The sequence below is a fragment of the Pantherophis guttatus genome, chromosome 1, assembly GCF_059756535.1.
Source record: "Pantherophis guttatus breed Tessera chromosome 1, ASM5975653v1, whole genome shotgun sequence".
Taxonomy (NCBI): Eukaryota; Metazoa; Chordata; class Lepidosauria; order Squamata; family Colubridae; genus Pantherophis; species Pantherophis guttatus.
In genome coordinates this window covers 347,354,345-347,380,918 of record NC_142063.1, presented here as the reverse complement: position 1 = coordinate 347,380,918, position 26,574 = coordinate 347,354,345, and the positions used below count along the sequence as shown (strand labels likewise).

Genomic DNA, 26,574 nt, shown 5'->3' with positions numbered 1-26,574 from the left:
TTCACTTAACAACGGTGGCCAGAAACGTCGTAAAACGGGGCAAAACTCTCTTAACAAATGTTTCACTTAAGGTAGATTTTTGGCTCCGTTGCGGTTGTAAGTCGAGGACTACCTGTATTGATTCATTTATTCGTCATTTTTTTCGTCAGGAAAGGTGGCATTCCCAAATGTAAATTTATTTTTTTATTTAAAAAAATAAATAAATCGGATTGGATTGCAACTGGCCAGAGATCTGATAATGCCACATTTTCTCTCTGCTTTCTTTAGAAAAGAGATTAAAATTAAAATATTTTAGTTAAAGTCATCAGATTTTGTGAGTCCTTAATAAAATGCAGACTGGATAGCCTGATGGAAGATTTATATTATATATTATTATATCTATAGCTAGTTTTTGACTTATGACCACAATCGAGCCCAAAATTTGTGTTGCTAAGCGAAACATTCGTTAAGTGAATTTTGCCTCATTTTACGACTGTTTGGGCCACAGTTGTTAAGTGAAACACTGCAGTTGATTACATTAGTGACATGGTCGTTAAGCGAATCTGGCTTCCCCATTGACTTTGCTCGTCAAGAGGTTGCAAATAGGGATCACGTGACCCCAGAACTCTGCCACCGTCATAAATATGAGTCCGTTGCCAAGGAATTTTGATCCTGTGATCACGGGGATGCTGCAATGGTCGTAAGTGTGAAAAACGCTCCTAAGTCGCTTTTTTCAGTGCCATCGTAACTTTGAACGGTCACTAAATGAACGGTTGTAAGTCGAGGACCATCTGTATTGTCGTTTTGGAACAAGGGTGCCTGGTGGTTTTGCAAAAATCAGGAGTCTGGAAGCATCTTTTCTGATTTAACACATTTGACTCCAAGGCAGAAAGATTTTGCGAGCTTCAGATCGGTCCTCGAGTTACAACGGTTCGTTTAGTGACCGTTTGAAGTTCCAACAGCACAGGAAAAAATGACTTGGGACCGTTTTTCAGACTTACGACGGTTGCTGCAGCCCCGTGGTCACCTAATCAAAATTTGGGTGCTTGGCCACCAACTCGTACTTATGACGGTCGCTGTTTCCCGGGGTCAGGTACGACCTCCTGACAAGCAGCGTTAAATGGGGAAGCCAGATTCATTTAACGACCGTTCGACTAAGTTAAACTACAACTACGGCAAGAAAGGTGGTAAAACTCACATAACTGCTGTCTCGCTTAGCCACTTGACAATTGGGGCTCGAGGGGGGTCGTAAGACGAGGACTGCCTGCCCTGCACATTTCATTTGATGCCGTGTAGAGTTTAAACCAGGGTCTTTCAAATTGGGCCATTTTAAGATGGGTGGACTTCAACTCCCAGAATTCCCCAGCCTGCGTTGCTGTCCATGGACGGAGAATGCAGCTGTCCTCTGAGGTTGCTTGTGGGTTCCCTCAAGGGCATCCAGCTGGGCCCCAGTCTTGCCTGTTTCCCCCCCACACCCTAAAAAAATAACTCACAATCAAGAAGTCTGCTCAGCCATTGGAAATGAGCCACATTATATATATATATTATAAATATATATATGTATATATATTTATCAGCATATGCAAATGAGCAATGGCCCTATTCTCTCTCCCCCCCACCCAACCCACCAGGGATGGGGGGGGGTCCCTTTGCATTACAAGCAGATGGGGAGGGGGAGGTGTTGCTGTAAGCCAGCGTCCTTGTTCCTCCGCATATACACCCCAGGCAGCACATCTGGGCCTGGCCCAGCTGTGCAACATCTGTACAACATTCAGCAATGGAGATGGAAAACTCCTCGCCGCAGGCAGCAGGCAAACCCCCACCTCAATTTATCACGGAAAGCAGTACCTGCAGATGCCTCCCCTTGGAACAGTGTTGCTCCCCCCTCCCCTTCCAGCAGGGGCTGGAGAATCCTCTTGGCCCCCCCTACCCCTCCAGTAAAACCAATCCCCCGCCAGCAGGGTCTGGCTGCCCCCTTCTCTCTCTCCCTCTCCACAGACCCAATTCTAATCCTGCAAATCTAAGGGTCCCCCTTCTGTCGCACTGCAAAACTCACAACACACCTGTGGCTCACGGCAACCCCCACCCCCTTCGCCCCACCCCTGGAGGCCGAAAGGTGAGTTGGCATCACAGCAACCCTACCCCGCATTCCCCACCCCCACCCCCCGAGCGTCCAGCAGTCCACGGAAGATCTTTTCTCTGAACTCCACTTCCACCGCAAAAGTCAAGGCAGCCCGTAGTCAGGTTGGAGAGAAAGGGACGAGAAGAGAGCAGGGCCATTCCCTGCGATGGGGAGCAGCCCCTACGAATGCCCATTGAGCTGAGAAGAAGCAGATGGATGGGGGTGGGGGAGATGCTCGGTCTTGTCTCCGGGATGGCAACGTTCTGGGTGCGGAAGAGGCTAGTCCGTCACGTCGGCGAGTTCGCAGAGGGTGTTTTCCAGGTCGGTGATGCGCTTCTCGTGATCTTGGATGGTCTGGCGCAGAGTGCGAATTTCTTGCAAGAGGTCTTCAAGGGTGGAGGTCTGGGAGGGGAGGGAGAGAGAGAGAAGGAGGAAGAGGACGAGGAGGAGGGAAAGAGGAGAAGGAGGAGAGAAGAAAAAAGAAAAAAAGGAGGAGAAAAAGAAAACAGGAAAAGAAGGGAGGAAGAAAAGGAGAAGGAAAAGATGATGAGGGAGGAGGAGAAGGAGGAGAAAAAGGAAGAGGAGAAAAAGGAAAACAGGTGGAGGAGAATGAAAAGGATAAGGAGAGAAGGAGAAAGAAGAAAAAAGGAAAAGAAGAGGACGATGCGGAGAATGAAAAGGAGAAGAAAGAAAGGAGGAGATGGAGAGGAAAAAAAGGAGGAGGAAGAAGGAAGAGAGAAATGAAAAAGACAAGTAGAGGAGAAGAAAGAAGGGAGGAAAGGAGAAGAAAGGAAAAAAATAAAAAAGGAGGAGGAAGAAGGGGAGGAGAGGAGGAGAAAGAAGAAAAAAGGAAAAGAAGAGGACGATGAGGAGAATGAAAAGGAGAAGAAAGAAAGGAGGAGATGGAGAGGAAAAAAGGAGAAAGAGGAAGAAGGAAGAGGGAAATGAAAAAGACAAGTAGAGGAGAAGAAAGAAGGGAGGAAAGGAGAAGAAAGAGGAAAAAAATAAAAAAGGAGGAGGAAGAAGGGGAGGAGAGGAGGAGAAAGAAGAAAAAAGGAAAAGAAGAGGACGATGAGGAGAATGGAAAGGAGAAGAAAGAAAGGAGGAGATGGAGAGGAAAAAAGGAGAAGGAGGAAGAAGGAAGAGGGAAATGAAAAAAGACAAGTAGAGGAGAAGAAAGAAGGGAGGAAAGGAGAAGAAAGAGGAAAAAAATAAAAAAGGAGGAGGAAGAAGGGGAGGAGAGGAGGAGAATGAAGAAAAATAGAGAAGATAGAAAAGAGAAGAAAGATAAAAAAGGAGAGAGAGAAGGAGGTATGTCAGTTAAGGAAGAAGGCGCTCAGTTGATTTTCACAGACAAAATCCACATTTTCTCTCTCTCACACACACACACACACTCACAAAACAGCCAACAACTCACAGAAAAATTGGAGTCGCAGCTGGAGAGGCTCCTGCGTGAGCCCAGGGGAGGCTTGCTGTCCAGGATGTTCTTCTTACTGACTTTGAGCTCGCGGTTCTTGAGGGGGACGTAGCCGTCCCGCAGGGAGACCAGGAGGGGCTCCGCGTCTTTCCCCGCCAGCCATTCATCCGCCTCCAGGGCCGGCTCGGGACCAGGGGTGTCCGGGTACAGGTCATCCTGGAAGAGGTCCGACTGCCAAGAATGGGGAAAGAGGGCTTTCGTAAGCATTTTGGAAGTTGTCCCAGTCTTTGCCAACTTCGGTAACTTTAAAATGTCTGGACATCCAGAATTTCCCCGCTAGGAAATCAACCCTCTTAAATCCTGCTGGCTGGGGGATTCTGGGAGTGGAAGTCAACCAATCATAAAGCATTGCTGGCTGGGGAATTCTGGGAGTGGAAGTCTACCCCTCTTAAAGAATGCAGGCTGGGAAATTCTGGGAGTTGTAGTCCACCTTTCTTAAAGCCAACTGCAGCTGAAGCTGGTAGATACAGATTTGGGGTTCCAGGGTAAAAGTCTTTCTGCAGAGCTGGCAGCGGAGTCGGACAGTGAGGAGGTTGGGGAGGAACATGGGCCAGTCCTGGAGTCTGGGGAAGGCTCGGACGAGGGCTCGGAGGCAGAGAGGGGAGGCAGAGAGGGGGTCATGGCCATCTGGGAGGTATGTGCTGCCTCCAGAGTCGGACATCAGTGAGGCAAAGGAACGGGGGAGCCTGTTCCCAGTGCGCGCATGCGCAGAGCTGCCAGAAGGCAAGAACAGTTAAGACAAAAGGGACAGCTCGGGAGTAAGGCTTGGAGATGATTGGCCCCTCCCATAAGACATAAAGGAGGAGCAAAGGCACCAGTGGTGGGATCCAAATTTTTTTACTACCGGTTCTATGGGCGTGGCTTGGTGGGCGTGGCAGGATAAGGATACTGTAAAATCTCCATTCCCTCCCGACCAGCTGGGACTCAGGAGGCAGAGAATAGATGGGGGCAGGACCAGTCAGTGGTGGTATTTACCGGTTCTCCGAACTACTCAAAATTTCCGCTATCGGTTCTCCAAAACTGGTCAGAACCTGCTGAAACCCACCTCTGAAAGGGACATGAGCCTTTGCAGGAAGCAACTTTGTTCGTCCTGGTCGGTTTAAAGTCTGAAGCTCCGTTTTGACTCTGTGCTCTGTGTGGCCTTGCAAAGCTAATGGCCGATGAGGTCTTTGTGTCAAGGGAGATCAAGGTGGGTGCTTATCAGCCTTATCCCGAAGGACGTCGGACTCTTTACAAACTCTTTGTAACTCATTACGGGCTGGGAATGAATTCAGAGCCATTGAAATAAAATGAGGGTTTTTGGGACTAATCGTGTGCTTTTTACCGTCTCAGGAAGCCTAGGTTAGAACAACTACTCCATTCCGGACAAACGGAATTAATTAATTAATTAAGTAATTAATAATGAATTAATTAATTCATAAAAGACTCACCTTTCGGGGTACAGTCATAACAATGGGCTCACATTTTCGTTCGTGCAGCTTGTAAAACCTGTGTGGTGATGGGTGGAGGGGGGAGAGAGAAGGAAGTTATGAGTCTGACACGGCTGAAATCTTGTATAGGCTCCCCCCACCCCTCATCCCTTTCCCCCCCCCAACCCATAATCCCCCTTCCTGCTTCTGAATCAGGTCAATTCAGTTTGTTGTTCCTAGGGAAGGAGTGGAAGGGAAATCCCTTCTTATCTGAAGGGGGTGTTTTTGGATCCCCACCCTAAGAAATTTCTTTTAAAGTCATACAATCTCCCCTCCCTCCCTCACCCAACCCCCAACCCCCCCCATGTTTTTTTGGGGGGTGGTCTTTGCATCAATTTAAGTCCAATGGTTCTCAATTCGACCCCTTTAAGAAGTGTGGACTTCAACTCCCAGAATTCCCCAGTCAGCGTTGATGGGGAGTTGAAGTCCACCCATCTTAAAAAGTTTTTAAAAATACTGCAACTTACAAAACTTTACATATTTTAATTGAATTTATTGGCTGGAAAACAGCCATCGTTCAGCACTCTTGTTCCAGAAGAACAGAAGGTGAATAATATATAATAATTAAATAATGACAAGCTATAATTTAGATGCTACATCTAAATTATCATTTAGATCCTACACCAGTTTAGCTATTCTTGGCCTGGGATGTAGAGAGCTGCAGTTTTGAAAAGCTTCTGCCGTTGAATATATAATTTATTAGTTGGAGAAGATTTTCTCTTTGCCAACGGTTTCTTCCTTACCAACCTTACCCTGAATAATTCCTGGCACCACTATTAAATTGTGCATTGAAATCATTTTTATTTCACCTTCTTATTTTTATGCAATTAGCAAAACAACCTTTAAAGCAGGGGCTTTAAAAAATTAGTAAAGAAATATGCAGAAAGAAAAACGGTAGAGAAATTTGATGAAGAAATAAAGGAAAGGAGAAAGAAAAAAAGATGAGAAAAGGGATACTGCCAAGCCAATTCAAAATACAAACTAAGAAAGAAAAGATAGCAAGTAAATGTTTCTTTATTGGTTTGTTAGTTAATTGAATTTATATAGCCGCCCATCGCACTGAAGGGGACTCTGGATGGTAAAACAAAAAAATAGATAAAACAAAGAATATAAAAACATTAAACATTAACATCTGGATTTTTCGTCGGGCCCTGAAGACCTGTTTATTTCAACTAGCTGGGCTGGCTTGAGTTAAATTTTTAAACTGATTTTAAATTGGATTGTTTTAATTTACGGCCAAAATATTTAATTATTTTAAACTGTTTTTAAATTTTATATGTCCTGTTTTTTACTTTGGTTGTTCACCGCCCTGAGTCCTATTTGGAAAAGGGCGGTATAGAAATTGAAACAAATAAATAAACAAATTAATTAATTAAAAATAAATATAAAACGATGCAATCTATGATTGAAGGGAGAATAAAAATCGGCTCCCTTATTTCATATTTATCAATAGACATTTATCAATTGTGATTTATTTTAGACTTATCAATAGTCATCACCAGTGTAACAGTCATTTATCAATAATAATCTACTAATCAAGACAATGTACTGATATAATCAGTAAAACCTATTACAGCTGCTTCTTGACTTACAATTCCTTTAGTGACCAAAGTTACAACGGCCGCTGGAAAAAGTGACTTATGACCAGTCCTCGCACTTATGACCGTTTCAGCATCGCCACAGTGACCTGATCAAAATTTGCATGCTTGGCAACTGTAATGTACTTAGGATGGTTGCAGCATCCTAGGACCGTGATGGTGAACCTGTGGCACGCGAGCATTGCCTTAGCTCAATTCCAGCATGAATGCGCGCACTGGCCAGCTGATTTTCGGGCCTTCTGGGCTCACTGGAAGTTGGGAAACGGCTTCCGGTGGCGGGGGGAAGGCCGTTTTTACCCTCCCCAGGCTCCTAGAAAGCGTCTGGAGCCTGGGGAGGGCGAAAAATGGGCCTACCGTGCCATCGTGTGCCAAAAGTGGACGGAGCGCGCGGGGGGTGGTGTCATGCGGGCATGCACAGGGGGTGGGGCACATTGAATTATGGGTGTGGGCACACACCCGTGTGACACCCCCCCTGGTCTCTCTCCGCTTTTGGCATGTGACGGCAAAAAGATTAGCCATCACTGTCCTAGGATCATCATTTGCGACCTTCCACGCTGGCTTTCCAACAAGCGAAGTCGATGGGGGAAGCTGGATTCGTTTAGCAACCACATGATTCACTTAACAACCGTGGGAAAATTGGTCATGACAATGGGCACGGCTTACTTAACAGCTGCCTTGCTTAACAGCTGTGGTCCCAATGGTGATTGTAAGATTGACTTATGACCACAGCTGAGCCCAGCGCAGTTTCTGTTGCTGAGCGAGACAGACATCAAGTGAGTTTGGTTCCATTTCACGAGTTTTCTTGTCACTGTTGTTAAGTGAATTGCTGCTGTTGTTAAGTTAGTCGCACGGTCCTTAAGTGAGCCTGGTTTCCCCATGGACATTGCTGGTCAGAAGGTCGCCAAAGGAGGATCATGTGACCCCGGGACTCTGCCACCGTCATAAATACGAGTCAGATGCCAAGTGTCTGAATTTTGATCACGTGACTCATTGGCGATGCTGCAACGGTTGTAAATGTGAAAACTGGTCGCAAGTCACTTTTTTCAGTGCTGTTGTAACTTCAACCGGCCACTAAATGAACCGTTGTAAGTCGAGGACTACCTGTAACATAGTTGTTAAGTGAATCACTACAGTTGTTAAGTCATATGGTTGTTAAGTGAATCTGGCTTCCCCATGGATTTTGCTTGTCAGAAGGTCGCCATAAGGGGATCATGTGACCCCAGGGACTCTGACACCGTCATAAGTACGAGTCAGTTGCCAAGCCTCTGACTTTTGAACCACGTGGCTGCCACAACGGTCATTAAGTGTGAAAAACGGCCGTAAGTCACTTTATTCCGTGCCATTGTAGCTTTGCACGGTCACTAAAGGAATTATTGTGAGTCATGCAGCAGGGTCATAGCGTTTCTGCCCTGGAGATCCCAGCGCCTGGCTGCCCCCCCTGCCCCCCCCCCTCCGGAGCCTCACCTGGCGATTTCGCACTTGCTGACATCCAGCCCCCTCTTGGGCATGAAGCCCATCCCGCGCTGGGGCTCCTTGCTGCTGTAGGTGCTCAGGTAGTGGACGTAGGGCGCCTCCTCCGTGATCTCGAAGTAGCGGATGCTGCTGTCCCCCTGCGCGGGAGGAGGAGGAGGAGGATGGAGGGGGGGGTCTCAGGCCGGCTCCCCCTCCCCTCCCCTCCAGCCGGGGGGGGGAAAAGGTCTTCCCCAGCCAGCCAAGATAGTTTGCAAAATGCTGCAACACCCCCTACCCCACCCCCGGGAAATTACCTGCCCTGGTTCTCCCCTAAACCAGGATCTGTAGCTTTCTTTCTCTTTCTTTCTTTTTCTTTTTCTTTCTTTCTTTTTCTTTTCTTTTATTTTTCTCTCCTTCCTTCCTCTCATCTTCCTCCTATCCATCTTCCTCCCTCTTTTCTTTTCTTTTCTTTCCTTTTTTTCTTTCATTCCTTTTTCTTTCTTTTTTCCTCCCACCTTCTTCCCATCCACCTTTTCTCCTTTTTCTCTCCTTCCTTCATCTCATCTTCCTATCCACCTTCCTCCCTCTTTTCTTTCCTTTTCTCTTTCTTTCCTTTTTCTTTCTCCTTTCTTTTTTCCTCCCACCTTCTTCCCATCAATCTTCCTTCCTCTTCTTTCTTTTTCTCTCCTTCCTTCATCTCATCTTCCTCCTATCCATCTTCCTTCCTCTTTTCTTTCCTTTTCTTTCTTTCCTTTCATTCTCTTTTTTCTTTCTCCTTTCTTTTTTCCTCCCACCTTCTTCCCATTCATCTTCCTTCCTTTCTTTTTCTCTCCTTCCTTCATCTCATCTTCCTCCTATCCATCTTCCTTCCTCTTTTCTTTCCTTTTCTCTTTCCTTTCATTCTTTTTTCTCCTTCCTTCCTTTTTCCTTTCACCTTCTTCCCATCCATCTTCCTTTGTTCTTTTCTTCCTTCCTTCCTTTCTCTTTCTTTCTTTCCTTCCTTTTTTTCTTACTCTCTCTCTCTCCCTCCCTTCCCTCCCTCCCTTTCTCATTTCCCCTATAAGGCAATTCTTCCTTTTTCATTTCCTCCAAGAAAATTGTGACACTCAATTGCATCTCCCCCGTTCCCTCTCTTTATTCCCGTCACAAACCGGGGCAGTGGGTCTAAAGTGGGAGGGGGTGATCAGGGCTGCACTCACTTGGTTAGGACCTCAGATTTATCAACATGCCCCCCCCCCCCGTTTCCCCCCAGAGCGGACTCCCTGCCCCTCTCCCCGGAGGAAATTACCTTCCTCCCGTTTACCTACCTTTCCACACAGGTAGACTATGCTGGAATCAGGGTCGTAAAAGGGCAGGAGAACCCCGTTGCTGGTGTCCATCTCCTGGAGGGCGATGGGCTCCTCAAAGTTCTTCTGCAAAGGCCAGGAAAGGAGTCAGGACCCCTCCCCAGGCCCACTCCGAGGCCCATGCACACAGCTGGAGGAGAACCCAGGCTGATCCCACCCCCTGGAATCACCGACGATGCCAGCTGTAACCCAAAAACACTCCTGAAGGGTCCCATCCTTGGGCTAGCCTGACCGAGGGTTCCCCAGAGGACATCTAGTCTGACCTCTCCCTAATCTCCCGCCTCTTTAGCCTCATGCATTCCAACCGCCTCCCCCCCCCCATCACCTGAGCCGCAGTGCCCCATGGGCTACACTAGGGATGCCCAACCTTGGACACTTTAAGACCACTGGACTTCAACTCCCAAAAGGCTGTCTGGGGAATTCTGGGAGTTGAAGTCCACAAGTCTTAAAGCGTCCAAAAAAAGTTGGGACAACTCTGGGCTGCACAGACTACATAGTCCATTCCTAGTCCCACCACCTATTTTAGAAGGCCTCCATTCTCTTTTTGCAGCCCCCTGCCTGGGAACACAGCACACCCCCATGCACCCTTCTGTTCCCCACCCCCTGCCCCCCCAAATCCACAGCAATCGGACTCTGGGAACCAGGCATTGTCCGGGGACGGACCGAGTGGTCAGAACTGGAATTCAAGTGTCCTTGGAGCTTCAACTTCCCAGTTAAGCTTTTTTGGCCCTGGGATCACCTGGTGGCCTCCTATCCAAATGTTAAGTGCTGAACCCTGTGGAGTCAAGGTGGGCTAAGTGTTGACCTCTGCTGGACAATCAGAATCTTGGCTGGATGGCAATAAATTTGATTGACATTTGACCTGCCCCCAGATGCCCTTGGAAAAGCAACCTCCGGTGTAACAGAGGTTGTTATGGAAAAATGAGATTTACGACCACAATTGAGCCCACAATTTCTGTTGCTAAGTAAGACATTTGTTAATAAGAGAAATTTGTCCCATTTTACAACCTTTCTTGCCACAGTTCTTAAGTTAGTGACACGGTCGTTAAATGAATCCAGCTTCCCCACTGACTTGGCTTATCAGAAGGTCGCAAAAGGGGATCACGTGACCCCGGGACACAGCGACGGTCATAAATACGAGTCAGTTGCCAAGCGTCTGAATTTCGATCACCTGACCACGGGGATGCCATGTGTCGTAAGTGTGAAAAAGGGTCATAAGTCACTTTTTTCACTGCTGTTGTTACTTTGAACGGTCACTAAACGAATAATTGTAACTCTACCGGTCCTTATCTTCATTCCTGAGTTCAGCTTGATGGTCGGCTTCAGCATCTTTGCAGAGCTGGCTGCTATAGAGGGTGTGGGTGTTTTCTGTGTGTAAATTTGTGTGTGTAAATTTCTCTGTGTGTAAATTTGGGTGTGTGTAATTTCTGTGTGTGTAAATTTCTCTGTGTGTAAATTTCTCTGTGTAAATTTCTGTGTAAATTTGAGGTTCGGTTTCAGCATCTTTGCAGGACTGATTTCCACAGGGAATGTGTAAATTTCTGTGTTTGTAAATGTGTGTGTAAATTTCTCTGTGTGTAAATTTCTCTGTGTGTAAATTTGAGGTTCACTTTCAGCATCTTTGCAGGACTGACTTAGACAAGGAATGTGTCTGTGTGTGTATGTGTAAATTTCTCTGTGTGTAAATGTGTGTGTGTAAATTTCTCTGTGTAAATTTCTGTGTAAATTTGAGGTTCGCTTTCAGCATCTTTGCAGGACTGATTTCCACAGGGAATGTGTCTTTGTGCATGAATGTGTAAATTTCTGTGTTTGTAAATGTGTGTGTGTAAATTTCTCTGGGTGTAAATTTGTGTGTGTGTAAATTTGTGCATGTGTAAATTTGAGGTTCACTTTTAGCATCTTTGCAGGACTGACTTAGACAAGGAATGTGTCTGTGTGTGTATGTGTAAATTTCTCTGTGTGTAAATGTGTGTGTGTGTAAATTTCTCTGTGTAAATTTCTGTGTAAATTTGAGGTTCGCTTTCAGCATCTTTGCAGGACTGATTTCCACAGGGAATGTGTCTCTGTGCATGAATGTGTAAATTTCTGTGTTTGTAAATGTGTGTGTAAATTTCTCTGTGTGTAAATTTGTGTGTGTGTAAATTTGTGCGTGTGTAAATTTGAGGTTCACTTTTAGCATCTTTGCAGGACTGATTTCCACAGGGAATGTGTCTCTGTGCGTGAATGTGTAAATTTCTGTGTGTGTAAATGTGTGTGTGTAAATGTGTGTGTGTGTAAATTTCTCTGTGTGTAAATTTGAGGTTCATTTTCAGCATCTTTGCAGGACTGATTTCCACAGGGAATGTGTCTTTGTGCGTGAATGTGTAAATTTCTGTGTTTGTAAATGTGTGTGTAAATGTGTGTGTGTGTAAATTTCTCTGTGTGTAAATTTGAGGTTCACTTTCAGCATCTTTGCAGGACTGACTTAGACGGGGAATGTGTCTATGTGTGTATGTGTAAATTTCTGTGTGTGTAAATGTGTGTGTGTAAATTTCTCTGTGTAAATTTCTGTGTAAATTTGAGGTTCGCTTTTAGCATCTTTGCAGGACTGACTTAGACAAGGAATGTGTCTGTGTGTGTATGTGTAAATTTCTCTGTGTGTAAATGTGTGTGTGTGTAAATTTCTCTGTGTAAATTTCTGTGTAAATTTGAGGTTCGCTTTCAGCATCTTTGCAGGACTGATTTCCACAGGGAATGTGTCTCTGTGCATGAATGTGTAAATTTCTGTGTTTGTAAATGTGTGTGTAAATTTCTCTGTGTGTAAATTTGTGTGTGTGTAAATTTGTGCGTGTGTAAATTTGAGGTTCACTTTTAGCATCTTTGCAGGACTGATTTCCACAGGGAATGTGTCTCTGTGCGTGAATGTGTAAATTTCTGTGTGTGTAAATGTGTGTGTGTAAATGTGTGTGTGTGTAAATTTCTCTGTGTGTAAATTTGAGGTTCATTTTCAGCATCTTTGCAGGACTGATTTCCACAGGGAATGTGTCTTTGTGCGTGAATGTGTAAATTTCTGTGTTTGTAAATGTGTGTGTAAATGTGTGTGTGTGTAAATTTCTCTGTGTGTAAATTTGAGGTTCACTTTCAGCATCTTTGCAGGACTGACTTAGACGGGGAATGTGTCTATGTGTGTATGTGTAAATTTCTGTGTGTGTAAATGTGTGTGTGTAAATTTCTCTGTGTAAATTTCTGTGTAAATTTGAGGTTCGCTTTCAGCATCTTTGCAGGACTGATTTCCACAGGGAATGTGTCTTTGTGCCTGAATGTGTAAATTTCTGTGTTTGTAAATGTGTGTGTGTAAATTTCTCTGTGTGTAAATTTGTGTGTATGTAAATTTGTGTGTGTGCAAATTTGAGGTTCACTTTTAGCATCTTTGCAGGACTGATTTCCACAGGGAATGTGTCTCTGTGCGTGAATGTGTAAATTTCTGTGTGTGTAAATGTGTGTGTGTAAATGTGTGTGTGTGTAAATTTCTCTGTGTGTAAATTTGAGGTTCATTTTCAGCATCTTTGCAGGACTGATTTCCACAGGGAATGTGTCTTTGTGCGTGAATGTGTAAATTTCTGTGTTTGTAAATGTGTGTGTAAATGTGTGTGTGTGTAAATTTCTCTGTGTGTAAATTTGAGGTTCACTTTCAGCATCTTTGCAGGACTGACTTAGACGGGGAATGTGTCTATGTGTGTATGTGTAAATTTCTGTGTGTGTAAATGTGTGTGTGTAAATTTCTCTGTGTAAATTTCTGTGTAAATTTGAGGTTCGCTTTCAGCATCTTTGCAGGACTGATTTCCACAGGGAATGTGTCTTTGTGCCTGAATGTGTAAATTTCTGTGTTTGTAAATGTGTGTGTGTAAATTTCTCTGTGTGTAAATTTGTGTGTATGTAAATTTGTGTGTGTGCAAATTTGAGGTTCACTTTTAGCATCTTTGCAGGACTGATTTCCACAGGGAATGTGTCTCTGTGCGTGAATGTGTAAATTTCTGTGTGTGTAAATGTGTGTGTGTAAATGTGTGTGTGTGTAAATTTCTCTGTGTGTAAATTTGAGGTTCATTTTCAGCATCTTTGCAGGACTGATTTCCACAGGGAATGTGTCTTTGTGCGTGAATGTGTAAATTTCTGTGTTTGTAAATGTGTGTGTAAATGTGTGTGTGTGTAAATTTCTCTGTGTGTAAATTTGAGGTTCACTTTCAGCATCTTTGCAGGACTGACTTAGACGGGGAATGTGTCTATGTGTGTATGTGTAAATTTCTGTGTGTGTAAATGTGTGTGTGTAAATTTCTCTGTGTAAATTTCTGTGTAAATTTGAGGTTCGCTTTCAGCATCTTTGCAGGACTGATTTCCACAGGGAATGTGTCTTTGTGCGTGAATGTGTAAATTTCTGTGTTTATAAATGTGTGTGTAAATGTGTGTGTAAATGTGTGTGTGTAAATGTGTGTGTGTGTGTAAATTTCTCTGTGTGTAAATTTGAGGTTCACTTTCAGCATCTTTGCAGGACTGACTTAGACAAGGAATGTGTCTATGTGTGTATGTGTAAATTTCTCTGTGTGTAAATGTGTGTGTGTAAATTTCTCTGTGTAAATTTCTCTGTGTAAATTTGAGGTTCGCTTTCAGCATCTTTGCAGGACTGATTTCCACAGGGAATGTGTCTTTGTGCGTGAATGTGTAAATTTCTGTGTTTGTAAATGTGTGTGTAAATGTGTGTGTGTGTAAATTTCTCTGTGTAAATTTGAGGTTCACTTTCAGCATCTTTGCAGGACTGACTTAGACGGGGAATGTGTCTATGTGTGTATGTGTAAATTTCTGTGTGTGTAAATGTGTGTGTGTAAATTTCTCTGTGTAAATTTCTGTGTAAATTTGAGGTTCACTTTCAGCATCTTTGCAGGACTGATTTCCACAGGGAATGTGTCTTTGTGCGTGAATGTGTAAATTTCTGTGTTTGTAAATGTGTGTGTAAATGTGTGTGTGTGTAAATTTCTCTGTGTGTAAATTTGAGGTTCATTTTCAGCATCTTTGCAGGACTGATTTCCACAGGGAATGTGTCTTTGTGCGTGAATGTGTAAATTTCTGTGTTTGTAAATGTGTGTGTAAATGTGTGTGTGTGTAAATTTCTCTGTGTGTAAATTTGAGGTTCATTTTCAGCATCTTTGCAGGACTGATTTCCACAGGGAATGTGTCTTTGTGCGTGAATGTGTAAATTTCTGTGTTTGTAAATGTGTGTGTAAATGTGTGTGTGTGTAAATTTCTCTGTGTGTAAATTTGAGGTTCACTTTCAGCATCTTTGCAGGACTGACTTAGACGGGGAATGTGTCTATGTGTGTATGTGTAAATTTCTGTGTGTGTAAATGTGTGTGTGTAAATTTCTCTGTGTAAATTTCTGTGTAAATTTGAGGTTCGCTTTCAGCATCTTTGCAGGACTGATTTCCACAGGGAATGTGTCTTTGTGCCTGAATGTGTAAATTTCTGTGTTTGTAAATGTGTGTGTGTAAATTTCTCTGTGTGTAAATTTGTGTGTATGTAAATTTGTGTGTGTGCAAATTTGAGGTTCACTTTTAGCATCTTTGCAGGACTGATTTCCATGGGGAATGTGTCTGTGCGTGAATGTGTAAATTTCTGTGTTTGTAAATGTGTGTGTAAATGTGTGTGTGTAAATGTGTGTGTGTGTAAATTTCTGTGTAAACTTGAGGTTCACTTTCAGCATCTTTGCAGGACTGACTTCCACGGGGAATGTGTGCACCTGTGTTCGGGCCTTGGCCTGCTCCTGCCTGTGGGCATCCATCCAATTGCCCGCAGTGCCCCTGGCCTGCCCCCCAGAGACAGGAGGGGAGGGGCTGGGCCGGGCAATGCCCGAGTTCCCAGAGGGGGGGTTGGGGGGGGTCCACACCATGCAGCCCGACTACCGGGTCCCAGAGGCCCAGCTCCCGCTGGCTCATGCGGGTGAACCCCGTGGTGAAGATCTGTCCCTCGCGGGTAAAGATGGCGCGCATGGGCCTCATCCCTTCGTGGGCCGCCAACCTCTCCTGGCAGACGGGAAAGAGAGCGTTACGGGCCGGCTGGGGCGCAGAGGAGCTGGCTGGCCAGAGGGACGAGGAAGAGGAAGGCCAAGGGGGATATATTCACTCTTAACAACCCAACTGTGGGCAGCTACGGCTATTTTACAACCTGTGGACTTCAATTCCCAGAATTCCTGAGCCAGCCATGCTGGCTCAGGAATTCTGGGAGTTGAAGTCCACCCATCTTGATGCTTGCCAGCTAGGGAATTCTGGGAGTTGAAGTCCACCTCTCTTAAAGCAAGCTGGCTGGGGAAATCTGCTGCTCCTCTTCTCCTCCTGCGGAGTCAAAGGTCAAGATATCCTCACGTAGCCCCCATATACACCCCTTCCTCTCTCCCCTCCCCAGAGACCCCCCCCCAGGCGTGAGTTGCCCCTCCGGATGCCGGCCAGTGAGTCGTACCAAGTCCCAGAGGGCCAACTGCCTCTCACTCATCTTGCTGAAGCCGGTGGTGAAGACGCGGCCATCGGCCAGGAAGATAGCCCGGACGGGACGTGCCCCCTCATGGGGCTTGAGGGTCTCCTGGGGGCAAGGGTTAGTGGGTTAGATCACACAAACACGGCACCCACAAAGCATTAGTTCAATCTTTCTCAACCTTCGTCACTTTAAGAGGGGTGGACTTCAACTCCCAGAATTCCCCAGCAACCATGAATGGCTGGGGAATTCTGGGAATTGTAGTCCACCCCTCTTAAAGCATGTTGGCTGGGGGATTCTGGGAGTTGTAGTCCACCCCTCTTAAAGCATGCAGGCCGAGGGATTATGGGAGTGGAAGTCCACCCATTTTAAAGTGGCCAAGGTTGAGAAACACTGTACAGGTAGTCCTGGACTTACGACCACAACTGAGCACAAGATTTCTGTTGCTAAGTGAGACATTTGTTACGTGAGTTTGCCCCATTTTACGACCTTCCTTGTTGCAGTTCTTAAATGAATGACTGTGTCAGCACTTCAAGCTGCATTTACTCTAGTGCTGACATAAGAAGGAGAAGCGAAGGCGTCTGGAAAGGGACGTTTGACTTTTCACCTACTTATTTTCCCTGGAGATAATATCCCCTAGGAGATGGGATGGGAGGGGGGAAATTCCTTTGAGCTGGAGCAGTAGATTAGGGGTAGAGTGAGTTGGAAGATGGCCAATGAGTGCAGAGGAGTGGGGAACGGAAAGGGAGGGTTTGGGGTCTGGAAGTCAGTGTTGACTGCGATGGACCCTTGACAGACTGCAGTTGTTAAGCTAGTCCCCTGGTTGTTAAGTGAATCGGGCTTCCCCATGGTCAGAAGGTCGCAAAAGGGGAGGCTGCAATCGTCATAAATGTGAATCAGTTGCCGAGCTTACAAATGTAAATCACGTGACCATGGGGATGATGCAATGTCTGTAAGCGTGAAAAAATGGTCACAAGTCACTTTGTTCGGCACCGTTGTAACTTTGAACGGTCACTAAATGAATGGTTGAAAGTCGAGGACTGCTTGTATTAGATCAAGCCCATTAGCAGAGGTCAATCAGCCCAAAGCACCCCCATTTCAAGGGGCAGACACCATCAATTGCCCCCCCCTTCCCCGCCCGGTGCTTCACCGGTGGAATTGAAGTTCTGTCTGCCTCGGGCAAAGGCAGCAGCCATGCGGATGGGGAAGATGGGAATTGTAGTCCAACTGATTTAGAGGAGACCAGGGTTGGACGGAGGATTCAACCAATAATTTTGGAGCCCAAAATTATTTCAGGAATAATTTTATTCCTGAAAATTAGATTATTTCTGTGGCGATTCGGATGGTGGGACCCTAGTGTAGAGTTTCACATTCCAGGGGCGAATTTAGCATATCTGGCAGGGATGGCTGCAGTCAGGAGAGGGCAAAAAAGTCAAGATGGCGACTGCAGCCAAGCTGGGAGACTGTCAGCACTTCAAGCTGCATTTACTCTAGTGCTGACATAAGAAGGAGAAGCGGATGCGTCTGGAAAGGGACGTTTGACTTTTCACCTACTTATTTTCCCTGGAGATAATGTCCCCTAGGAGATGGGATGGGAGGGGGGAAATTCCTTTGAGCTGGAGCAATAGATTAGGAGTAAAGTGACTTGGAAGATGGCCAATGAGTGCAGAGGAGTGGGGAACGGAAAGGGAGGGTTTTGGGTCTGGAAGTCAGTGTTGGCTGCGATGGAGTCGGAGTTAGGATGTCATGCTTAATAAATGGGAGTTTTTCATCAGAGACTTTGTTTGAAATGCAATTCATTTGAGACGACCTCGAAACCTGACAGAGACATCCCCTTTTTATGAGGGATGGACAGTGGCTTCTGTTGCATCGTTTTGGTTGCCATCTTGACTTTTCTGACCTCCGGAAAGAGTCTGGACTATCAGTTTAATCCCACCGCCAGCAAACTAAGATCAAACCAGGATGGAACTAAGCCATCACAGTCAGTAAAATGCAGGATTCTTTGCCCAAGCTGGGAGAATGAGATTAATTCACAGTTTGAGAGATTGAGTGAACTTCAATTCCCATCATCCCCTGCAGCTTGCAGCTCCTTTATGGGGAAATGTTATTTGGGAAACAGAAAGTTGGCTCAGTGTCCACACAAGAGTGGGGAATTCTGGGAGTGGAAGTCCACCCCTCTTAAACCATTGCTGGCTGGGGGATTCTGGGAGTGGAAGTCCACCCCTCTTAAAGCATTGCTGGCTGGGGAATTCTGGGAGTGGAAGTCCACCCCTCTTAAAGCATGGCTGGCTGGGGGATTCTGGGAGAGGAAGCCCACCCCTCTTAAACCATTGCTGGCTGGGGGATTCTGGGAGTGGAAGTCCACCCCTCTTAAAGCATTGCTGGCTGGGGAATTCTGGGAGTGGAAGTCCATCCCTCTTAAAGCATTGCTGGCTGGGGGATTCTGGGAGTGGAAGTCCATCCCTCTTAAACCATTGCTGGCTGGGGAATTCTGGGAGTGGAAGTCCATCCCTCTTAAACCATTGCTGGCTGGGGAATTCTGGGAGTGGAAGTCCACCCCTCTTAAAGCATTGCTGGCTGGGGAATTCTGGGAGTGGAAGTCCACCCCTCTTAAAGCATTGCTGGCTGGGGAATTCTGGGAGTGGAAGTCCACCCCTCTTAAAGCATTGCTGGCTGGGGAATTCTGGGAGAGGAAGCCCACCCCTCTTAAACCATTGCTGGCTGGGGGATTCTGGGAGTGGAAGTCCTCCCCTCTTAAAGCATGGCTGGCTGGGGAATTCTGGGAGTGGAAGTCCTCCCCTCTTAAAGCATGGCTGGCTGGGGGATTCTGGGAGAGGAAGCCCACCCCTCTTAAACCATTGCTGGCTGGGGGATTCTGGGAGTGGAAGTCCTCCCCTCTTAAACCATTGCTGGCTGGGGGATTCTGGGAGTGGAAGCCCACCCCTCTTAAAGCATTGCTGGCTGGGGGATTCTGGGAGTGGAAGTCCTCCCCTCTTAAAGCATTGCTGGCTGGGGGATTCTGGGAGAGGAAGTCCACCCCTCTTAAACCATTGCTGGCTGGGGGATTCTGGGAGAGGAAGCCCACCCCTCTTAAAGCATGGCTGGCTGGGGGATTCTGGGAGAGGAAGTCCACCCCTCTTAAACCATTGCTGGCTGGGGAATTCTGGGAGTGGAAGTCCACCCCTCTTAAAGCATGGCTGGCTGGGGGATTCTGGGAGAGGAAGCCCACCCCTCTTAAACCATTGCTGGCTGGGGGATTCTGGGAGAGGAAGCCCACCCCTCTTAAAGCATTGCTGGCTGGGGGATTCTGGGAGAGGAAGTCCACCCCTCTTAAACCATTGCTGGCTGGGGAATTCTGGGAGTGGAAGTCCACCCCTCTTAAAGCATGGCTGGCTGGGGGATTCTGGGAGAGGAAGTCCACCCCTCTTAAAGCATGGCTGGCTGGGGAATTCTGGGAGTGGAAGTCCACCCCTCTTAAAGCATGGCTGGCTGGGGGATTCTGGGAGAGGAAGTCCACCCCTCTTAAACCATTGCTGGCTGGGGGATTCTGGGAGAGGAAGCCCACCCCTCTTAAAGCATTGCTGGCTGGGGGATTCTGGGAGAGGAAGTCCACCCCTCTTAAACCATTGCTGGCTGGGGAATTCTGGGAGTGGAAGTCCACCCCTCTTAAAGCATGGCTGGCTGGGGGATTCTGGGAGAGGAAGCCCACCCCTCTTAAACCATTGCTGGCTGGGGGATTCTGGGAGTGGAAGTCCTCCCCTCTTAAACCATTGCTGGCTGGGGGATTCTGGGAGTGGAAGCCCACCCCTCTTAAAGCATTGCTGGCTGGGGGATTCTGGGAGTGGAAGTCCTCCCCTCTTAAAGCATTGCTGGCTGGGGGATTCTGGGAGAGGAAGTCCACCCCTCTTAAACCATTGCTGGCTGGGGGATTCTGGGAGTGGAAGTCCACCCCTCTTAAAGCATTGCTGGCTGGGGAATTCTGGGAGTGGAAGTCCTCCCATCTTAAAGCATTGCTGGCTGGGGGATTCTGGGAGTGGAAGTCCTCCCATCTTAAAGCATTGCTGGCTGGGGAATTCTGGGAGTGGAAGTCCTCCCATCTTAAAGCATGGCTGGCTGGGGGATTCTGGGAGTGGAAGTCCTCCCATCTTAAAGCATTGCTGGCTGGGGGATTCTGGGAGAGGAAGCCCACCCCTCTTAAACCATTGCTGGCTGGGGAATTCTGGGAGTGGAAGTCCACCCCTCTTAAAGCATTGCTGGCTGGGGGATTCTGGGAGAGGAAGCCCACCCATCTTAAAGCATTGCTGGCTGGGGGATTCTGGGAGTGGAAGCCCACCCCTCTTAAACCATTGCTGGCTGGGGGATTCTGGGAGTGGAAGTACACCCATCTTAAAGCATTGCTGGCTGGGGGATTCTGGGAGTGGAAGTCCACCCCTCTTAAACCATTGCTGGCTGGGGGATTCTGGGAGTGGAAGTCCTCCCATCTTAAAGCATTGCTGGCTGGGGAATTCTGGGAGTGGAAGTCCACCCCTCTTAAACCATTGCTGGCTGGGGGATTCTGGGAGTGGAAGTCCTCCCATCTTAAAGCATTGCTGGCTGGGGGATTCTGGGAGAGGAAGCCCACCCCTCTTAAACCATTGCTGGCTGGGCGATTCTGGGAGAGGAAGCCCACCCCTCTTAAAGCATTGCTGGCTGGGGGATTCTGGGAGAGGAAGCCCACCCCTCTTAAACCATTGCTGGCTGGGGGATTCTGGGAGAGGAAGCCCACCCCTCTTAAACCATTGCTGGCTGGGGGATTCTGGGAGAGGAAGCCCACCCATCTTAAAGCATTGCTGGCTGGGGGATTCTGGGAGTGGAAGCCCACCCCTCTTAAAGCATTGCTGGCTGGGGGATTCTGGGAGTGGAAGCCCACCCCTCTTAAAGCATGGCTGGCTGGGGGATTCTGGGAGTGGAAGTCCACCCCTCTTAAAGCATGGCTGGCTGGGGAATTCTGGGAGTTGAAGTCCACCCCTCTTAAAGCATTCTGGCTGGGGAATTCTGGGAGTGGAAGTCCTCCCCTCTTAAAGCATGGCTGGCTGGGGAATTCTGGGAGTGGAAGCCCACCCATCTTAAAGCATTGCTGGCTGGGGGATTCTGGGAGTGGAAGTCCTCCCCTCTTAAAGCATTGCTGGCTGGGGGATTCTGGGAGTGGAAGTCCTCCCCTCTTAAACCATTGCTGGCTGGGGGATTCTGGGAGTGGAAGTCCACCCATCTTAAACCATTGCTGGCTGGGGGATTCTGGGAGTGGAAGCCCACCCCTCTTAAACCATTGCTGGCTGGGGGATTCTGGGAGTGGAAGTACACCCATCTTAAAGCATTGCTGGCTGGGGGATTCTGGGAGTGGAAGTCCACCCCTCTTAAACCATTGCTGGCTGGGGGATTCTGGGAGTGGAAGCCCACCCCTCTTAAAGCATGCTGGCTGGGGGATTCTGGGAGTGGAAGTCCACCCCTCTTAAAGCATTGCTGGCTGGGGGATTCTGGGAGTGGAAGTCCACCCATCTTAAACCATTGCTGGCTGGGGGATTCTGGGAGTGGAAGTCAACCCCTCTTAAAGCATGGCTGGCTGGGGGATTCTGGGAGTGGAAGTCCACCCCTCTTAAAGCATGCTTGCTGGGGGATTCTGGGAGTGGAAGCCCACCCCTCTTAAACCATTGCTGGCTGGGGGATTCTGGGACTGGAAGTCCTCCCCTCTTAAAACATGCTTGCTGGGGGATTCTGGGACTGGAAGCCCACCCATTTTAAAGTTGCCAGGGTTGAAAACGTTGATCTCAGCCATCCAGAAGTTGCCAAAGCAAGGAAGAAAAACTCACATCTCCCCCCCACATGCTGGGGGCAGGTCAGGCAATTCCACCCACCCACCCACCCCTCAGCCCGTCTTACTCACAGCCACCACCAGGTGCTGCCGTGGGTCGATGATGCGCAAATGTTTGTCTTTGCAGGTGGTGACGATCTGGCTCCCGTTTCGATTCCAACACACATTGTATATGACGTCGGTGTGCAGGTCGTCCAGCGTGATCAGGGCCTCCCCAGTGCCCACGTTCCACAGGATGATGGCGTTGTCACCCCCTGATCCAGAGAGGGCGTCAGGGCACAATGATAGGATCCAGGCTGCCCGGACCCCTTCCCCGTCCCCTTCCCATGACAGGTTGCCCTCCTCGGGATCACAATTGAGCCCAAAATTTATTCTGCTAAATCAGACATTCGTTGTGTGTTTTGCCTCATTTTACGACTTTTCTTGCCACCATCGTTAAGTGAATCACCTCAGTGGCTAAGTCAGTCACACAGTCATTAAGTGAATCTGGCTTCCTCATGGACTTTGCTCGTCAGAAGGTCGCAAAAGGGGATCACGTGACCTCCCCCAGGACACTGCGACCGTCATAAATACGAGTCAATGGAATTAAGTGAGATTTTTATCTCCAAATAAGAAAATGAGACAGGATTACAGGTAGTCCTCGACTTACGATCACAGTTGAGCCCAAAATTTCTGTCACTAAGTGAGACGGTTATTGAATGAGTTTTGCCTCATTTTACGACTTTTCTTGCCGCGGTTGTTAAGTGAATCACTGTAGCTGTTAAGTCACTCACATGGTTGTTAAGTGAATCTGGCTTGTTCAAGTCTTATTCAATCTGAATCATTCACTTTGCTCGTCCAAAGGTCGCAAAAGGGGATCACATAACCCCGGGACACTGCGACCGTCATAAATGCGAATCAGTTGCCGAGCACCTGAATTTTGATCACGTGACCACGAGGATGCTGCAACCGTCATAAGTGTGAAACCTGATCCTAAGTTACTTTTTTCAGTGCCGTTGTAACTCTGAATGTTATGATTCTGGGACTAGCTGTATTTATATTAGATGTTTATCATGTTTTTATGTTTAAGCTGCCCGGAGTCGCTTAGAAACAGGATGGGCAGCAATGAAATTTCACAATAAAACAGGCTGACATTTAAGTGGTACTGGGCTTATAGACCTCCCCCACTCTAAATTATAACAAAGGCAGTGGTGGGATTCAGCCAGTTCGCACCTATTCGGGAGAACCGGTTGTTAACTTTCTAAGCAGTTCGAAGAACCGGTTGTTGGAAGAAATCTTATTTTGTTTTTTTCCACTTTACAGGGCTAATCCTGTAAGGAACTGAAACATTCTGGTGTTATTTCTAGCCTTATCTTTATTGCCCTGCTTACAGAAACTGCCTCTCTGGTTAACTGTTATTACATTGTAACAGTGAGTGACGTTGAGTTGGCCACGCCAACACGGTCACATGACCACCGAGCCACGCCTACCGAGCTGGTCATTAAGGCAGAGAACCGGTTGTTAAATTATTTGAATCCCACCACTGAACAAAGGGGGTGTCAAGGCACCGTCCACCTTCCCCAGCTGCAGCCCACAGAGTGACCAAAATGAAGTGGCCAAAACCGAAGGAGAGCGGGAATGCTGGGATTTCATCCAGGATAAGAAGAAAGAACGGAAAATTCAGGCAATATTTTAGCAAAGTCGCCCGGGGGGATTCTGGGAGTTGTAGTTCACCCATCTTCAAGCTGCCAAGATGGAGAAATTACAGATTATGGTACGGATGGGTGCTCCATCCTCGGAGGTTTTTAATAAAAGATTGGATAGCCATCTTTCCAGAATGGTAGAAGATCTCCTGCTTGAGCAGAGGGGCGAGGCGGGGTTGGATTAGATGACCTCCCGAGACCTCTCCCAACTCTCTTATTCTGTATTCTGGACTAGATGTTCTTTGAGATCCCCATCCAGGTCACTGGGGCTCCATCCCTGGATGTTTTTAAGAAGAGTCTAGAGACAGTCACTTATCTGAAACGGCTTAGGTTCTCCTGTTTGAGCAGGGGGCTGGACTAGAAGACCTCCAAGGTCCCTTCCAGCCCATTCATTCTGAGAATGTATTTACACCTTGCCCATTTGTCGTGATAGGTGTGTGTGTGTGTGTCTGTCTGTGTATTGAGTCTGTTTGTGTGGCCCTGAGCCCAGAATCACCCTGTCTGAATCAGGCAGCCTTATAAATCTCGAATCCATCCATCCATCCAATAAAAAAATAAAAACAGATCAGCAGAATAATTGCAATTTTTCAAAGTCGAGAAAGAAAGAAGCGAGCCCAACCAAATTAACCTGGGAAGGCTGAAATAGTCTTTTTTCCCTTTAAAAGAAGGAGTTAAGAGGCTAGTCCCTAGGAGATTCCAGGGGAGGGGGGAATTCACCCAGCTATTCCTGATGATGTGCAGCTCCATGCTTCCAAGGAAAAACATCCAGCTTCCCACCCACATATTCTATGTAGTTGCTATGTATTCTAAGGGTTAACCTGAGGAACTCCCTCCCACTGGAAGCTGCCAGGGTGGGTGGAGAGGCTCTTACCTGCGCTGAGTAAGACGTTGCGGGCTGTGGGGTGCCAGGTCAGGATGCCCACCCGCTTGGAATGCCCTTCCAGGGTCACCACCGGCTCCGTCAGGTTTCGCAAGGGCAGGAAATCCGGAATTTGCCACACCTGGAGAAAACGGCCACTGTACGAGTCAAGCAAGAACTTCTTGCATTTCTTGGCTAAAAGTTGTCGGTAGTAGTGAGAAGGGCAGCACACATGTAGTCCTCGACTTACAATCATAACTGAGCCCAAAATTTATGTTGCTAAGTGAGAAATTTGTTAAGTGACTTTTGCCCCGTTTTACGACCTTTCTTGCCACCGTTGTTAAGTGAAACATGCAGCTGTTAAGTTAGTAACCCAGTGGTTAAGTGAATCTGGTTTCCTCGTTGACTTCGGCTTGTCCACAGGTAGCAAAAGGGGATCATGTGACCTCCGGATGCGGCAACCGTCATAACTATGAGTCAGTTGCCAAGCAACCAAGTTTTGATCATCTGACCATGGGGATGCTGCAACGGTCGTTAAGTGTGAAAAACGGTCATAAGTCACTTTTTCCAGTGCTGTTGTTGTAACCTGGAATGGTTACCAAATGAAAGATGGTAAGTTGAGGACTTACATAAATAAAAATAAAATAAAATAAAATATAAAATAAAATGGAATGGAATGGAATAAAATAAAATATAAAATAAAATAGAAATAAAAAATAAAATAAAATAAAATAATGAAATCAAAAGTAAAATAAAATAAAATAATAAAATAGAAATAGAAATAGAATGGAATACATAGAATAGAATCCAATAAAATAATATCTAAAATAATAAAATAAAATAAATAGAATAGAATCTAATAAAATAAAATTTAAAATTAGAATAGATAGAATATAAAATAATCAAATAAATAAATAAATAAATAATTAAATGAAATGAAATGAAATAAATAAAATAAAATAAAATAAAATAATAAAATAAATCATCAATGATTTTTTCATGATGCAAAATGTAATGTAAAGGCAATAGATAATTTCAACACCTTGAATTAGCCTTCCCAAAGGCCAACAGTGAAATGATCAGCCCTCTTTCTTGAGGCAGGGAGTTCCAAAGCCAAAGGAATCCTTTTCTGCTCTCTTAAACCAGACCCTCTACTACAAATACGGACGCTCACACTGACTTCATTCCCCCCAAACATTTCTGACAGATTTTTCCCCCCTTGCCCACAATACTGCCCCCCCCCCCGGCGTTGCCCCCCCAAAAAACTTGACTGCACCCCAGGTTTTTTTCATTAAAATGCCAGTGAAGTTATCAACATGAGCCCCCACACCTGTTGCCCATTGGGAATGTGGCTAGTCTTTGCTTTTCCCTTTCGCTACAACCCTGGGATCACCTGGTGGCCTCCCCTCCAATCCACCTGATCCTGCTTAGATCACCCAGAGTTATCACGGTGAGCCCGTCAGCTTCCCATGCAGATAAAAATAGAAATATATCAGCAGATGTTTTCAATTTTTCACTTTTCCTTCACACCTGGAGTTGTGAAATAAATCAGAACCTTTGCCTGTCGCTCTTATTCTCTTCTGCCCCAAGGAAAAAAAAAACCATTACTTAATATTTAAAAAAAACCCCAAAATATTTGATATGGGGCCTCTTGCTAACTTTGCAAGGTAGAAATGGCTGAAAGAGTGCTGCAGCATGGATGGAGATTTGAACTCAGATTTCAGAGAGTCTCGCCAGCCCTCGGACATCTCCAACTGGGCGCCTGTCACATCCATCGGGAATTCGGGGTTTTGACACCTAGTACATCAAAACAGTGAACTACGCTGCCTTTGGAGAACAAACTGGGGTTTGAAGGAGATACTACAAGTTTCTCAGGGCTTCACACCATGACAACTTCCACCCAACTTAAAGCATGGCTGGCTGGGGGATTCTGGGAGTTGAAGTCCTCCCCTCTGAAAGCATGGTGGCTGGGGGATTCTGGGAGTTAAAGTCCACCCGTCTTAAATCCTGCTGGCTGGGGGATTCTGGGAGTGGAAGTCCCCCCCTCTGAAAGCATGGCTGACTGGGGAATTCTGGGAGTGGAAGTCCTCCCCTCTTAAAGCATGGCTGGTTGGGGAATTCTGGGAGTTAGAGTCCACCCGTCTTAAATCCTGCTGGCTGGGGGATTCTGGGAGTGGAAGTCCACCCCTCTGAAAGCATGGCTGACTGGGGAATTCTGGGAGTTAAAGTCCACCCGTCTTAAATCCT

General features: G+C 46.7%; 1 protein-coding gene across 3 annotated transcripts in view; it reads right to left on the bottom strand.

The window, feature by feature from the left end:
- Positions 1-1,498: 1,498 nt before the first annotated feature.
- Positions 1,499-26,574, bottom strand: part of CORO6 (coronin 6) — a 51,093-nt gene continuing 26,017 nt past the window's right edge. The window contains exons 4-12 of one of the 3 annotated variants that reach the window (XM_087890381.1): positions 24,340-24,469; positions 21,859-22,040; positions 15,927-16,046; positions 15,374-15,493; positions 9,405-9,509; positions 8,110-8,255; positions 5,009-5,066; positions 3,519-3,749; positions 2,244-2,503 (exon numbers count right to left, since the gene is read on the bottom strand). In XM_087890381.1, coding sequence (XP_087746507.1) covers positions 2,381-2,503; positions 3,519-3,749; positions 5,009-5,066; positions 8,110-8,255; positions 9,405-9,509; positions 15,374-15,493; positions 15,927-16,046; positions 21,859-22,040; positions 24,340-24,469 — 1,215 coding nt within the window. In that variant the 3' untranslated portion in view covers positions 2,244-2,380. Of the gene's footprint in view, positions 2,504-3,518; positions 3,750-5,008; positions 5,067-8,109; positions 8,256-9,404; positions 9,510-15,373; positions 15,494-15,926; positions 16,047-21,858; positions 22,041-24,339; positions 24,470-26,574 lie in introns of all 3 variants that reach the window. The other 2 variants (XM_087890374.1, XM_087890378.1) reach the window with 2 other exon arrangements.